The 17166-nt window shown below is 36.0% G+C and overlaps 1 protein-coding gene across 1 annotated transcript in view; it reads right to left on the bottom strand.

Moving 5' to 3' along the window:
- Positions 1–13226: 13226 nt before the first annotated feature.
- Positions 13227–17166, bottom strand: part of Zpld1 (zona pellucida like domain containing 1) — a 39494-nt gene continuing 35554 nt past the window's right edge. The window contains exons 9-10 of the mRNA XM_059277762.1: positions 13811–13840; positions 13227–13402 (exon numbers count right to left, since the gene is read on the bottom strand). Of these exons, the coding sequence (XP_059133745.1) occupies positions 13227–13402; positions 13811–13840 (206 nt within the window). The remainder of the gene's footprint in view (positions 13403–13810; positions 13841–17166) is intronic.

The following is a 17166-nucleotide window of genomic DNA, read 5'->3' as shown; positions in this document are numbered from 1 at the left end:
TCAGAATCTAATCTTTATATTAGCTTATTTGGTATACTAGAACAATAACAACAATAAGTTGCATGTTGTATAAACAAAAGAAATATATGTCTCACATTTGTGGAGACTGGCATCAAAGATCAAAGCACTTGTAAATTCAGTGTCTGGAGAGATCCAGTCTGCTTGCCTTTTGCAATGCCTACTTTAGTTCTTACTGTTGGGAGAGGCAAATATACTCCCCAGGATTCTTCTATGAAAGAAGATCTTCCAGACTGAATTTAGCCAAGCTGTACAGTACCTGCATAGAATGTATGAGACCCCAGGTTCAATCCTTATTATGAAAAAAAAGCAAGAAGAATTTTCCAATTTGGGCAACAGACTAGTGAAGATCAAGGAAGTTTTGCTTCCCAAGTCACCTGTCAAAATCTCACTACTCAGATTTATATTGATTTTTTTCTGTTGCTGTGATGAAATGCCTTAACAAAAACAAACAACAAGAACCTCAAGCCCGGTCTATGGTGTTGTACTTCTTCCTCCTGCAGTTTCCAGAACCTTCCCACACAGCACCAGCAGCTGGGACCAAGTATTCACACACAAGGAGTCTAAGGGAGACATTGCTTCCTCAAACCACAATTAATTAAAAATTAATTTCAAAATTAGACTTCAACACAGAAATTTTAAGAGGACACAACTGTTCAGACCACAGCAGTACTGGAGGTATAAAATGTTCCTTACAGCAAATAACTTTGGTGATACACAGTACAATGAAGCAGTGTCTAAAACGTCAGTTTAAGCACTCGAAAATGCATAAACCTTTGTGAGTGTGCTCTTTCTAATTTGTTTTCTCATTTATGAAGTAATTTGCTCTTTCCCCTTACCTCACTCTACTATGAGTGCAAAGGCTGCCAGAGAAACGCAAAAGCAATGTGATGGAGAACGTGGGGAGAGAATCTGTCACTGTCACTTTGCTTTGGAGCGATGTGATCTGCAGAGGTGTGGATGGACCAGTAGTGGGTCTGCCCTGAAGCTTGTCACTTCACCATTTGGAATCATGTTCACTACCTTGTCTTATTTACTGCACCCTAACATATGCCCCGAGGGAACTACCATTCCATTTCACAGATGAAGAACCTGATTTGAGCATTTGTAAGTTATAAACACAAATCTGTGCTCTCAATCAACAGAGGCAAGGGTCTTCCTGGACCTAAGATCTCTCACATAGCGTGTCTACAAAAATACTTGTTCAGTGAATAAATTAATGGGTGAGGTTTCTCCACCAATGGACAGTGATCAAGAGCACAAGTAAAATAGGGAAGAGAAGCGAAGTCACAATAGAGTCGAAGAATGAAGGCACCAGTAGTAACACATCCTCATTGCGTGTTGGCGATGTTCTGGTCACTTGGTAACCAACTCATATGACTCATTCCTTAGAAGACCTTGCAAAGTGAGGTAGTAAAAGCATTACTATATTTTCACTTGTTATACACAAGTAAACCATAAGATATGCCTCAGCCAGAATTTAAACTGTGCTAGGCTGACACCACACCCCATGGTTTTCAAACTTCCTACAACGCCACATAAAATTAAATAAGAAGTGACAATAGTGACAAAGAAAATGCGCAATAATAAGAAGGTTAAGAGTAGATCAAGAAGCGTTAGGTTGCTATCTACCATATGCTAAATCTTAATCTTACATGGATTATCTTTAGTTCTTGTATTATCTCTAAAAGTTGTTGTGAAACTTTCACTCAGGATGAGAATACTGAAGTTCAAAGAGGCTTCCTAACTTTCTCAAGGTCAAGCAGCTAACAAATGATAAAAATGTGATTCAAGCCTTTTCCAGTTCCAAATCATAGACCCTTATCTATCCAATATGATATTGTTAGAAGTCAAGCCTACACATCTAGAAAACTAAAAATTTTCATTGTCAGCATCAATTTGTGTTTCTTAGCCATGTGCTAAAGAACAGAGAAATCCAAGTATTTGTGTTTTGATCAGTGGCTTTTCTAATTTGAGAAGTTGATTTCTTTAACACAACACATGTATTGTGACCTCTAAGAATAAACAAGGAACTTAAGAGAACACTCTCATCTTACCAGGTCAATGGAAACATTCCTAGTGACCAAGAAGTCACAGATTTGTGTAATCAATAAGGTGAAAATGCTGTGCAAAACAGAGTAGATTGATTTCATAATGAAGACATAGTTCCAGTTTGTGACATTGAGTAGAATGTACCCTTTTATCTCCTTAGGGGCACACAGATGGTACCATTGCCTACGGTTCTCTCTTTTAACTTTTTGGAGTTAATGCCATTCTTATTTTAGAAAGTTCTGGCAGACAATAGAATTGTGATTGAATGCAGTTGGTTTATATTTTGGTGAGTGTACAGGCAAAATAAACATGGCCAAGAGGTAAGAGCAGAAAAAAATTCCTTGCTTACATCAGGTAACAAGAATGTGGGAGTGACTGCCAAAGTGATGTCCTCCTCTCACAAAGGAAATGAAGCCAAGAATTTCCCATTAAGAAGTCTATGTGTACTCATGCAGGAAAATACTTTAGAGACAGGCATCTTCCTAAGGATGTATGGTTAAGTGCATTCCCTGAGTACGCTAAGTTTAAGGCTACAGACAAAGCATGTAAGATCGAGAGAGGCATGCTTTGTTTGGTAACATGGAACATATATGTGAAAGGCTGAAACAGCAGGCAGGAACACTTTGGAGCATGTTCATTTTGTATCATAAAATGATAGTTCTAGGCATGCTCCAAACAGCTTTAGTTGAATAATGAAAAGATAGTTTGAAAATAACATATGAATTTGACCCCAAAAGTGAATACTTTCCCTAGAGGCTAGGAGAATCTATTGAAAGGAGAATTAATAGAAAATATGGGATTCCTGAGTTGCATTTTTGACCAGTACTCTGACAGCAGTATGGGTACCAGTCATGAGCACACATTGGAGAATTACTAAAGTCTGTAGTACAAGACAGAGTATGTTTTATTTGAAACAGAGACTCTCTATGTATCCCTGGATGACCTGCAATTTGCTACATAGACAAGGCTGCTTTTAGGCTTATAAATGTCCACAAGCAAACCAAATGTTGTGATGACAGGTGTGAGTTACCATGCTCAGCCAGGCCCTGAAGTTACTGCAAGTTTCTATTCACTTTTCTTTACTTCAGACCGATATTTATGAAATGATACCATCTATCAGAAGTGAACAACATGCCTCTTAAACAAGCTCTCAATTTCTTGACTTCAAGTATATCAAGGCCTCCAGAAAGTTCCAAACACGATTTGCAGCATCGATGCATTCCATAGTGAGTTCCAGATTTTCCTGAGCTTAGGAAACACAGATGCTGATGTCAAATAAGATGAGAGTCAAAAACAATATTGTCCATAGCTTTGTGAATTATGCATATATTGTACTAATTTTAAATTCCTGGGGGCATGTCCTATAATCAATATGATCTAAGAGGCTTCCTTTCTTCAATATTGTAGAACTAGTTCATTTACCTGTCAATAATCAGACAGAAATAAGGTTTAGCTCATGTTTTGCAAATGACTTTTAAAAAAAATTTCATAGCTTCACTGTGAGCTTGAGTCTTTTAGAGCTGTCAGAACTGAGACAGGCAAAGCAGTGACTGACTGTTTCACTCTGACAGTTCCTTTGGAACAATTATTTAATGTGAACATTATTTAAATGTGAGAGTGGGATGACTCTGTCCCAGTGTGGTTTTTAAATTTTCAGTCTCAACATCTTATCCTCCATCTACATTTAAAGCAGCATATCATTCTTTGCTTCCTGCCTTTCATTTAGAGTTAGCACAGAGCTTACATATTGGAAAAAGTAATTTTGACTAAAGAGCCAAAGATAAACACATTGCTGTGCTATCCTTGGCTCTGTTATTCTCCTATCCCATCTGAAGGGGAAAATGCTGATTTTTTTAAACTGAAGCAAAATGTGATTGTATTTTGGATCTGTACAGTTGACAACTTAAAAAGCCATGCTGTCTTCCCAGCTTTAATTTAACCCTGTAGGATACTAATAAAGCTACTTTCATTGGCTGCCATTTTAAGGAAATACCTCAACCTGAAGAGAAGTTAAGTAGATGCTGACACCATTGCCACTTTTCTCTTAGCCTGGCAGAAATGACACTTACATCACTGTGGAGGAACACTATAGCTGTGTTTACAGTGGAGTCCTAGACACACACTTGATATGAAGATGAAGTGAGATGAAATGCATAGTAAATAGTTGCATGTTTACTCTAAGAACTGTGTTGTGTTGAAGTAAATGTATAATCTGAAGAACTGATGTACCTTGTTCGCAAGTCATTTTTTTTTTCAAGAAACAGCAGCCAGTATGTACTCATTCTGGAAATTGCTTTTAAGTACAAACAGTATTTATTACATGCAGCTACTTTCAGCCCTAAAGGACAATGGGAACAAGATTATTTGAAACAAGCAAACAAAAACTACAATCTCCAGCATGGAGGATTTTGTTGGTTTTGAGAGGGGAAAATGCCTAGATGATGATTCTAAACATTCCATCCAATGGCTCCAGAGAGTATGGGCAAACATAATTTTTATTGTTGACATAATGAAGATGATGATGCTTTTCAACCACTTCCCAGAGCACAGTTCATTTTCTGTGTGTGCCTGGTTGTGTGGCCCTAATGCTGGTGATATGGGGAAAATAAATGCATAGATGAAAAACAGTAAGTCAAGTACCTCATTCATTGCTCTCAAAAGGCTCCAGAGTTCCCACACCTGCTTAGAATGCTGCCATGGTGTAACCAGAAGTACACTGCAGATCATTTATGTGTTGAGTGAAATGTTAAAATTGTTCAAGGATGAACAAAACCATTGAATTTCAACAACCTCTCAGAAAAAAAAATGTTCAGAAATTTGATTTCTTGGCTTATACACCTTTAGGTACTTTTTTTTTCCAGTAGGTGAACCTAAATGAAGTTAAAAACTGATACAATAATAATAATACAGGCAAAATACACTTCCAAGTGTTTTAATTATCAGACAAGTAAAAAAGGTTTCCATTTTAAATAACCTGTATATATTCTCAAGAGCTATAGAAAATGTATTACTAAAACAATTAACATTTCTTGGTTATAGTTATTTCTATCAGCTTTATTCTTGTCTTTTCTATTTGAGCTCATATTATGATTGTGCATGTATCCTGTATTTATTTATTTATTTTTTACATTATAGCACAACAGTTTTCTAGTCGATAAAAAATCTTATGTAACTAATTTTCTGTGGTTTTTATATTGTTATTATTTTATCACACAAAACTAACATACTACATCTAAGACACAGCTAAGAATTCTGTATATAAGAACGTATATCATCTAATATTTCTGTAACCAGTGCAATAATGAACAGCTTTGAATATAAAGCAGCCTAGCTAACATTTTAAGGCATGAGTAAATGATGACACATTTAAATTGGGTCCCCAGATAGGCTGGTCCTCTATACATGTTCAGTAAAGACTATATTTCCCAGGTCTTGCTGATACAGTTGACTACATGACTAGGTTTTGCCCAGTGTGTAAGGAAAGTGCCCTACAAGAGCTGCCAAAGCCCTTCCTTAAACCACACATGCTTCACATCTCTTTTTTTCTATGTTCTCCATTTTGAACCATATAACAAGGGCTACAGGCCAGGAGCAGTGAGACAAAAGGAGGGTCAACCTGAAGGTTCTATACAGCAGGCTCCTGTGCCAGCCCTGGAAATTACACCAAAACTCCATTTTATATTTGAGCTACTGCATCTTGTAACTAGTGTGTGCAATAGAATGCAATTCTAGACAGTAGAAATGAATATATTTATAATGAAATAAAACCAACATAGTTATCCAGCACATAGTAATAGTATGTATAGTAATGCCGCTACATACTAAATCCAATTTGGGGTAGATTTGCCATCTATTAATGACACAATATCTATGAAACCACATTAATCAATAACATCTAATCAATCCTCATCTTTCACAAGTATTGGAATATGTAAGAACATTTGTTCCAAGTAATGAATGAGAATTTGGTAAGTGGAAATACTTAATATTTAACTCAAGAAGGTGAATTAACTAATGAAACAAACCTGGAAGACAGATAATCCCTCAAATGTATACAAATAATAATATGCTTTAAATTACTCCCAAGCAACATTTCTACTATGAAATCATCACTATAATATATACCATATAAAGTATTCTGTAAATAGTAAGTATTCTCTTACACTATTTTCTCTTTATATTACATATAGATTTAAAGGTATCGTTTATGTAATAGAGAAAGGTAAGTGATTACTTTGGGGTTCATAATTTACCTAAAATCAAGTATATAAAAGGTGAGATCACACTTGGATTTTATAAGGCTATTTCACTGTCATCCCCATATAGTATCAAAGATACAATTTGGAAATTTAGCTTTATTTTTAATTTTACAACTTTTATTATTAAAATATTCCATGAAATAAAAACATCTCATAACAAATTAACCAGATATAAAACCCTTTCAACTCAATGAATTCTATACAGATAGAATGGGTATGCAGAACAGAAACCTATAACTTAATTTTAATGTGAAGATTTTATTTTAAGAAAGACATTATCTTCTATGTTAGTAAGTGTTTAGATTTCAAGTGCTTGGGGTAATTTGTTGTTGTTGTTTTGGTTTGGTTTGTTTTGTTGTTGTTGTTTGGTTGGTTTTTTTTGTTTGGTTTGGTTGGTTTTTTTTTATTCTGAAGCTTCTAAAGACAAGATTGTTGCTATCCACAAAGATGAGGCTTTCAAGGACTTAGTGTAGCCCATTCATAGTTCTTTTCTCTCTCACGGCCACAAAGTCAGGAAATTTGGGGATTGTAAGGTAAATGTTCTCTGACAATCTATAGGAAACACAACCTAAGTTTAAACATCTTATAAATTTTATTTTTGAAGCTGAAAACGTGGCTGATGTGAAAATGACTACTTCAAATGCAAATTTGTAAAGACAAAAATCCTGTGTTTCCTCCTGTGCTAACAACCTGGTAATACTAAACCAGAAAGCCAGAGTCACAGTCACACACCCACAGAGAAGTCACCTAAGGGCTACATAGCCCAGCTCCCCTTCTGAGGAGGAAAGCAATCTGAATCAGGATGAAGAGATTTCAACCACATGATGTTGATGTTAAAACTGAAAGTACCAAAGAAAATGTGCAGTGTGATAAGGATATACTTTATTGTCTGGAAAGTATTCAAATGTTGTAAATAAATATAATAGGGAAAGTCACCATCTTTAAAGATATATTTGATAGATAGGTAGGTAGGTAGATAGATAGATAGATAGATAGATAGATAGATAGATAGATAGATAGATAGATAGATAAAGGATAGATAGAGAGATGGTAAGTTTAAAACTGTTTAAGGAATTTAAAAAGAAGTAAGATTATGGGGATCTCTATGCTATGCAGTTGGTCGATCTTTTTGTTTTATTCTCAAACTACAGCTCTATTTTTCTAATTCAAATTACAGACATATGTAATATATATCCATATGTACTTTGATATAGATAGATGATAGAAAGATAGATGGATAGATAGATAGATAGATAGATAGTAGATAGATAGATGGTAGATAGACAGATAAATAGACAGACAGACAGACATAGAGATAAATAATTATCCAGCACATTGAATAAACAATTCAATGTATAAGTACAAAGAAAATGGAAACAAGATTGGGGAGACATCTTCTAGATTGGCAAAATGCAAACCTAGAGAGATCAGTCAATGGATTTGGAAGCCAGTGGGGTAGTGGAAGACAAATGTTTTCATAGATAAAACTGTGAGTGTAACATCAAATGTGTGCACACTGTTTTAGCCTAGAAAAGAACCTCTGCAACAGTATGTTAATTAAATAAACATACCATTCTATTGATTTAACCATGCTATTTGTTGTATTTTAATGAAATTGTGTTACAGCTGTAGAGACACAAATCATTTAAGAAAGTGTGTGTGTGTGTGTGTGTGTGTGTGTGTGTGTGTTCCATTGACAAACTAGAAGGAATTAAAAATTTAATAACACTTTAATAAGAGAGAGTTAATCAACTTTGCTCCATATTGTACTCAGAGTTTGAGGTGAGATATCTAAAAGTACAGGCTTCATCTTTTTACATTTCAAATGGGCTCAATGTCTTTCAAAAAACAACAAGGTGTTTTCTTCTCTGTCTACTACACCTCTATGGTAAAAAAAAATAACAGCTTTTAAATAATAGGCTGATTCTAATTCCCAAGAAGTAAATAATTACTAAAAACATTATTTTCTCTAAGGCAAATTTTCATGTAAGTCAATTGTTCACAACTTTAAAAACACAGGTGCAAAGCTACATAGGAAAGAAGAGATGGCTTCATGACCTACACATCCTTGATTCAGAGGTGACAATTGTTAAGCACCACGCTTCCAGAATTTACTCTGTTAAGTTGATTAGCCTAACAAACAAGGTAGAAATGGATTCTGTCTTGTGCAATGCTAACACAGCTTTGCTCCTAATGAAACCAAACCTCAAAACATGGACCCCACTGCTTTTGACTGCAGCTACACATCCCAGCAGAGCTGCTCTCTTCTTCATAGAAAATGAAAGGGAAAATTGAGGTAGTCATGTTGGTAACGTAGGTGAAGAAAGAAATATCCAGATTCTTGAAGAATAAGTGAATTGGAGCTTAAAATCATAGTTCTCAATTTCCTTTCATGGGGGTTTAAAAATGAAGACACTTAGCAGGAATTTCTAAGTGTTATGTCTAGTACCAATGAGCACAACTGCACCCCCAGCCCAAACCAAGTCTTTCCTTGCTGTTTGAGAAAAGTGCGTTAATCGAGGCTATTTTATTTCTCTTGCGTTACTCTCTAGTGTGTAGCTGTTCCAGCTTTGACTGATACAGTTTGCCCAAAAGCTGTCAGGCAACGCATGCTCACAAACACGAAAATATAATGTTTTATCTGGTTTCCATTTACCCTAAGCCTGTGCCAGAGACGGGCTGCATCTTGTAGCATAAAGGTAACAGCTATCAACAATTCTAGGTCTGTATTCTCCAAGAACTAATTTGGGATCCTCTACTCATGATCCCTTATATCTAGATAGTATTTTAAACTACTCTAACAGTGTTGTCAAATTTCCTAACATGTTTTATGCATGCATTTTCTAATATCCCAGACTTAGTAGGGACTTTTGTATTTGTGTGATACATCCAGTCAGTTCAGAGCCTGAGTGGAACAAAAAGCAAGAGGAAAAATTTCCTTCCTTATTGCCTTTCAAGCTTTGACTTTATTTCTGTCTTGCCTTTGACTTGATGTGAGACATTAATTCTTCCTGGGTCTGGGTTATGCTTTCTGATTGCAGCTACACCATCAGTCTCCCTGGAACTCACCTTCCCTACAGCAGGTTTTGCACTTGTTCAGACCCCACAAGTACGTGTCAATTTCTTTTTAAGAACTATATAACTTTCTATTGTATATATATAATGAAAAAGTTATATAGTTATATATACATAATCACATTACTTTCTATTTTGTATGTAAATACTATTCTTGTGCATCATTATTTATGAACGATATATGTTAGTGTTTCTTCTTTCCCATAGAATTCTGAGGAATATTTAATCTTATCCCTGCATTTGTTTTGTTTGCTAACCAAGTCTTAAAGTTCTTTTCCAATGTATAAATTGAGATGGTATGGTGATATTCCCCAATATATTGTGCACCCTAATAAACTTATCTGGGGTCAGAGAATAGAACAGCCTCTAGATATAGAGACCAGAAAATGGTGGCACACATGCCTTTAATCCTAGCATTCCAGAGGCAGAGATCCATTTGGATCTCTGTGAGTTCAAAGCCACACTGGAAACAGCCAGGCATGGTGACTCAAGCCTTTAATCCCAGGAAGTGATGGCAAGAAGCAAAAGGGTATATAAGGCGTGAGGACCAGGAACCAGAGCCTTCTTAAGCTTTCAGGCTTTTAGCAGCAGTTCAGCTGAGATCCATTTGGATGAGGACTCAGAGGCTTCCAGTCTGAGGAAACAGATCAGCTGAGAAATTGGCAAGGTGAGGTGGCTGTGGCTTGTTCTACTTCTCTGACCTTCCAGCATTCACCCCAATACCTGACTCCAGGTTTGTTTTTATTAACAAGACCTTTTAACAATTCCTGCTACAATATGGTTTGTGTACAGGTTTCCCTACTTGCAAATGATTGAATAGTTTCATTGCCAAAAGCAACTGATCTATGGCCAGCTTAATTTTTTTACTTATTAATATGGAATGAAAGTATATATGTTCAGGTTCTCCATTCTCTCATAATTCTCTCTGGCCAAGTAATGTGAGAATTCAAGAAACTATGCTGTATATATCTTCACATCAGGCTTTAACTTCTGCTCTGGTCTGGCTTCTGATGGCTCACTGCTATGAGGCTACACAGAGTGATGTTATGTGTTCCACATCTCCCCCAAGAACTCTCGTAGCAGTGGTGCTCCATAAGCTACTTCCTAGGACTAAAGAAGTCCACACCATGCTCAGGAAGAATGGATTCTCCCTGAGTCCTGAAAAGGAGTTCTCTTTAATCCTGTGTCACTTCTTCGCCTTCCCTAGGGTGGACGAATGCCTGGTGGAACCTGGTGGATCTGTAGTTACACAGAAGCTGAGTTCCTTTCCTTTCCAGCTTTTACTACACCCACCAAAGTATGAAAGTCCATCTTCGTCAGAGCTCAAGCTCCAGGCAAAGGGTAGATCCTTCCTGACGGAATGTTAGTGAAGGACCCCAAATCAGACCGGTGGCCAGGTACTAGGTGCTGCTAGGACAGACTTCATTTGTCTATAGATTTCACCCTCCTTCCATGCTGAAGCTTAGTTTAGAGTCACTCTTTCTCAGCATTCATGAAAAAATAAAGATATAGAGAGTAGAAAAAAGAAACATCATCTTAAATAAACAAGTAATATCTTCAAAATACTCATTTATAATTATTTTATTAATTTTGTACATGTCATCAGACCTTACCCCTGACGCTCAGAAAAAAAAAAAAAAAAACAGTTTGAGGTATTAAAACTGAAAAGACATTTGCACATATTTATAAGGCCTTCCCACTACAAAAACCAAATAAAAAACTGAGTGTAACTAAACAGAACCTACATTTTGGGGGTTGTGAGGGAAAGCTGAATGAAGTGAACCTTGCTAATTGCTTTATAGCTCTTCTTCTCTCATTCATGATAAAAGGGCAGCAAAAGGTAATATGAGACTTAAGTTGTTTCCAAAACGATGTGTGTTGATTATTTAGTTCTATGAAATAAAGTGTAGGATTCAAAGGTCAAAAGCTGAAGCAATCCATTCAAGCTAAGCACTCTTAGCACTCTTGAATTCTTAGCAAAGAATTCAAACAGACAAACCAGCTTCAGTGATCCAGTGTCTGATTCTCAGAGCTTCAGTTTGAATACCTACTTACCCTGGACATCTGAGATAGATTCATCACAGTATTTCAGTATTGTCCATGTCCACAGAGGGTCATACAATGTGATGGTCAGCTAATCATGTTAACACAGATAGAGGGCAGAATCAAAGACGAGATTGACTTTTTAAGTGATTTAATTTTTGTTTAATGTTGAAGAAATTATACAGGATTTGTTTTTCCTGGTCCTATTTCACTTTGTGCTCCCACCTTGAAATAGGAAAGTTGAGGTAATTATATAGCTAATTATTGTAATATAAACACTTGCTCCTGAAATATTCAAGCAAATTGGAGAAAGGGCGGTCCTTTAACTTGGTGGTTGATTTAATTATTATATTAATTTGCAGTGTACATACTTCACTTGAAGCAAATCTAAAACTGGAATATTGATTTATATATTGCATATTAAAATCTGTCCTGAATAATGGGGTCACAAATGATAGTTGGGACATCAGATTTCTACAGTTAATACAGCACTACCAGTAGCTGCACACACCAGGCTTTGGTGTTTGTCATTGAATTCTTTTATTTGTTCAGTTGCGGGAATAATTTGAACATAAAAAAAAATCACTGTGACTTTTATATTGCTTTTGTGTTAAACGTGTATTGTTTAAAAATTGGCTTTAAAATATTTTTGCAAAACTGTTAAAGGATCAAATGCTCTCACTATTTCATACTAGGGGAAGCTACTGTTCATTCCATACTGAACATAACATCTAAAAAAATGGCATCTTATATAGAAAGCCCCTTTGGACCATTTATTTCCCCACTTGGCATAAAAAGCTTAGGACAAAGGAATGACATTTTCATGTTGGCTCCTAAAATGTTCTGCAAACTTCCCTTGATCTGCATGTCCTCTTTGTTCTGGGATAAAAAGGATGCTGGCTTGTTAGAAAACTCTAATGGGAGCATCATGCTTGTATGGTGCTGACAATGTCCTCTTCTTATGCAATGACTTCTAAATCAAGAATAGCCTTTCCATAGTGCCCTTGCTGCTGGACACACAGAAGCTGAGTGTTTACCTGGCAGAAGGACCAACCTGTGCTGATGTTCTCATATGAACCAGGACCAAGGTCTCACAGCCATTTGTATCCCAAGGAATAAGTTGCTTGGGACACTCTGTATTCTTTGGACATTAACAACTACTTTTACTATTTGTTTTCCAAATGTGTTTCCCAAGAGTATTTTAGTTTTGTTTGGTGTTTTCCTTTTAAATAAATGTCATCAGGAATAAAAATCAACTCATGACAAAAGTAAGTCAATAGAAATAGTAGTTAAATCTCAGGTGCCCCATTAAAATGTTGCCTTAAGCTGGAATTACCTGTAATAAAACAAAAGTAACTTCCATTTTGGGAACAGATACACAATTTAATATTGTTGTATTGGGCTTAACTACGTAGCAGAAAATGCAACAAATTCATTTTTCCCCTGTGCTTACATTTACCTCTTACATCAACAATCAACAGAAATTACAAATAAAGTGAGAAATGACTGACCTTTTAATATCTACGTCCTGGATATTTGTATTTATTGTCAATGTTCCCATTGCTGATGGGAAAATAGGGTTGGCCACCTACACAGGTGGCAGTAGCAACATCATCAGAATTCTTTCACTATCTTAACACTCATGAGCTACAGCTTGAAGTATATCTAAACTGAAAAAAAAATCTCAAATGTGGCTAGCATTCAATTTAGATGGATTTCTGACCACAGTCACATGGAGTAGTCAATGAAGCCTTCTTCTGGGAGCAGAACCAGTCTTTGTCACTCAAAAACAGGATTTCTCACACCATTCAATACCAAGCTGCTGGATCCCTTTCTGTGTAGCAGGGTCAGTGAGCACAAGAGGAGGGAGAAGCTCATGACTCCTAGAATGACCATTCCTGATATCAGTGAGCTGGTGATGGCATTCAGCTGGAAGGGAGGCACATTCAGGGAACCTGTAAGAATCGTACACACTGTTATAACGTCTTCAAAATGTATTTGTCTCACCGCCATCCACTTTGCTCCTACAAATTATCCCTCACCACCCTCTCACAGCATCACACTGGAGTATGCAGTAGCCTATTAACTATATTTCAACCCAAGAATTAAAGTATTGTATAGATTAGAGTTTGATATCTCACAAACAGGCAAAACAAGCCAAAATAAAAGCTAAAAATTAAAAATTCTATAAAAATTGACCAACACATCACATTATGGGTTTAAAATTCCTCTGTGAACTGTTAATTTAAAATGCAGCCAACTTGTGAAACTAGATCTCATTACACTAGCTGACTACAGTTTCATAAAACAGATCACCAAAACATCTTGAAACATTACAAATATTTATTTGCTAATTATCTTACCAAGCTGTGAATTGTTGGTTGGAGTCTCATCTGAGGAGAGATAAGAGAAAAACAGAAGTGAAAATGTCTCCCCAAACAGTTGCTTTTTTGAATTCTAACTCCATGATTTTGAAACTTCACCCTACTTCTTTTCTTCACCAACCCCTTACCCAAGCTACATGGACAACTCATGAATGAGACATTCTGTTTTTATATTTCCTACTCCCCATGTACCAGATTTCATCCTCAAATCTACAAACAAAAAAATCACAAAACATATTATACTGTATTCTTTCCTGCCAATGTTGTTTCATCATGTTCTCTCTGCCAGGTTAGGAAGGGCAGTAATTGTTAGCAGCTATTACATTTTTGTGGACTTATAACCTGCCATTTGTTATTCTGTTACAGAGAAATATTCATTATTTCGTGTCACTCTATTTCAAGTGTTGCCAATTTGCCTGATATAATCTGCAAGAACATCATTCTGTGATCCAAGATGATATATTTACTCTTAATAACTAAATAAAAGGCCAACTGGACTCCCAAGCTTGAGCTGAGGTTCTCTTTGTATCGGCTAAGTGGAAGACTGAAGCAGTTAATTTCCACTTTTCCTTAGTGGACATGACAGAAGCAGTGAGCACACTTTCTAAGTTTCCCCATTTTTATTGAGCAATTTGCAATCATGTTAAATTAACCTTTAAACTGGCAACCAGAGTATTTCATATTCATGTTAACATGTACTCGTGTGTTTGTGGTTGTTATTTAAATCATAAGATATATACAGTTGACTACAGATTATACACATTTTTACAATTAATGCATGTGTAACTGTGTAGAACCATGGAGTTCATAAAGCGCTACCTCCATGTGCTGTCACATATAATCCTCATGATAGCCCTGTGGCTTAGATATTATTGCTACCCCCATTATATACCTGAGGAAACTTCCTGTGTCATTGCCTCATGGCAAAGTATTGATATGTTAAAATCAATACTGCAGTTCAGAGTCTTTTTATCTAAACTAACATAAACTAAGTATAGAAAATAGTTCATAGCCTGAAGTATTAATCTCCATAATCAAAAATATTTTCTATACTTGGCTCTGGGGGATTATTATAAAATATCCAATTCTATTTCTTTTCAGACACTTGACTGATAGCAAAAAACACAGCTATGTTATCAGGTCCTGAAATACAGATTTCAAAACTAATATGGCACCCACTCAGGGAACTCTTTGCAATGCACATCGGCAATCATTTTGGGGATGCTTTACAATGTGCATTGGTACTCACTCAGAGGATGATTTACAATGTGTAGTGAATTGTAATAGGACAAAAAAGAAAAATGACACTCACAAGAATATCCTAACCTCTTTCTAACAATATAACCTCTTTCTCTCCATATAAAGGTACTTCCTTTCTCATGGAAATAAATAGGATGAATGGACTGTGGCAATTCATCCAAAAGACATCAATGTCCTGTGCACTAGATAATCTGGAGTCTTTTTTATACATTCTTTTGGGGGGTACATTTAATTCCTTTAAGATTACTTTGAATAAAAAGCTCCATTCCTATGAAGTGTCCAGAATGAGGCAGAGATGCTATGACTAGATAACCCCTCCCTGATACACATACACACATCCTACACACTATTTTCTGCATCCTGAGGTTAAAAGAATATCAAAACAGCAGATTTATGATATTCCTATTACTACCCACTACTGAAAAAGGTAATATTCTGGACACTCCCATGAACACTTTGCTATGGACATAATGTCCTGTGTGTTAGGACCAAACCCCTCATGTCAAGTGAAAACACTAGTTCCAGGTTCCAGAGCAGGAAAGATTAAAGCATTGTACTGCTGTAAAATGGCTGAAATTAAACCACGTACTGTTTGAACGCAGCTTGAAACTGCATTTGAATAATAGATTCTGATAGAGAATTGCCTTTCTGTTTGTTGTTGATGATATTCTCTAATTTATTGTGTTGTTGTAAAAATAAAAAACAAAACAAAACAAATGAACAAACAAAAACCACTGTCTAGCCCCAAAGAGGAAGCCGATGAGCAGATGTTTTCCTGGAGTGTTAGGTCACCACCGCTTCTGTGTTCCACTCCAGTCCTTTTGGTCTTGGAGTGTACATATATGCTAAAAGAAAGGCATGAAGCCTGAAGGAATTAGGTAAGTTTGAATATTAAGCTCAGTGAGCTCCTCAAAAATATATACAGCTGTCTGAGGATTCACATGCGAGAGGCAACACAGTAGCAGTACCACAGCTGTTTAAGCCAGAAATAGCATATACATTGCTACTACGTGTTTTCCTCTCCTCTAAAAAGCTGTACTAAATGGAAAATAAAAACATCACTCACTGGAAAGATATACACAGAATAAATATTTCCCTTATCTCTATCAAACTTTAAAAAAATGTTTAATTACCTATGCTGTAAAAACAAACCCTTTATTTTATGCTTTAAAAAGCACTGAACTTTTAAAAATTCCCTTTGTATAATGCGGGTTAATAGTCTATCCCTGAACTCTACAGACCTTAAGAGCAACGTCATGGGTTAGTTTCTAGCAGAGTGCCTGTCCTATGCACAGACTAAATATGTGTGCTTTTATCAATTATTAACTACCCATAAAACTCAATGATGCTATTTTTAACAAGGGTTTGGCTTTGGATTACTCATAACTTATGTTAACAAAACAATTGTTATTGTTTTCTAGCATTTGTACCAGAATTATTTGCTACAAGCAATTGTCTACCTTAGAAATGTCAACATTTGGAAGCTTTTAGTAAGTACACTGCAGAAACTTTGAGGATTTTACATCTCAAAAATACGAACATTTTCATAAATCAGCAGACAAAAGGGTTATATTATCAAGCAAAAATAATCAAAACAGATTTGATTTTATTAGGAAGCAAAACCAAAATAGTATTCTTAAGAATTTTCAACTTAGTGGACTTAACCCAGACCAGACATCTTGAGTCAAGGAGTGGCTCATTGAGTACATTGAGAAAAACTTCCAAGGATCAGGACTTTGGAGAGAGTAAACAACACCTGAATTGGGCTTGTCTATAGAAAACCCATCACTGGACATGAGATAAATTTTAAATGACTCAAGCAGAAAACTATAGTGAGACAAAGAAAAGGGGATAGCTTTGGCTGGAAAGCCAAACAGGAAGTTTCGATGGGATTGTCGAGGGTAGACACGGCTTGAATTCTGTATTCTTGTGGGATTTTTAAGAGTGCATGGATCTTATATTATTACAATGTTGATATACTGAACTGTAAACAATGAAGCCGTTTTAAAGACCAACATCACCCTACTTATCAAAATAATATCAAAATAAAATGAGGTAGAGTGAGAGAGAAGTAC

This window comes from Peromyscus eremicus, chromosome 12 (genome assembly GCF_949786415.1).
Source record: "Peromyscus eremicus chromosome 12, PerEre_H2_v1, whole genome shotgun sequence".
NCBI lineage: Eukaryota > Metazoa > Chordata > Mammalia > Rodentia > Cricetidae > Peromyscus > Peromyscus eremicus.
The sequence above is the reverse complement of the archived record's forward strand: the minus strand, read 5'-3'. Positions and strand labels throughout refer to the sequence as shown.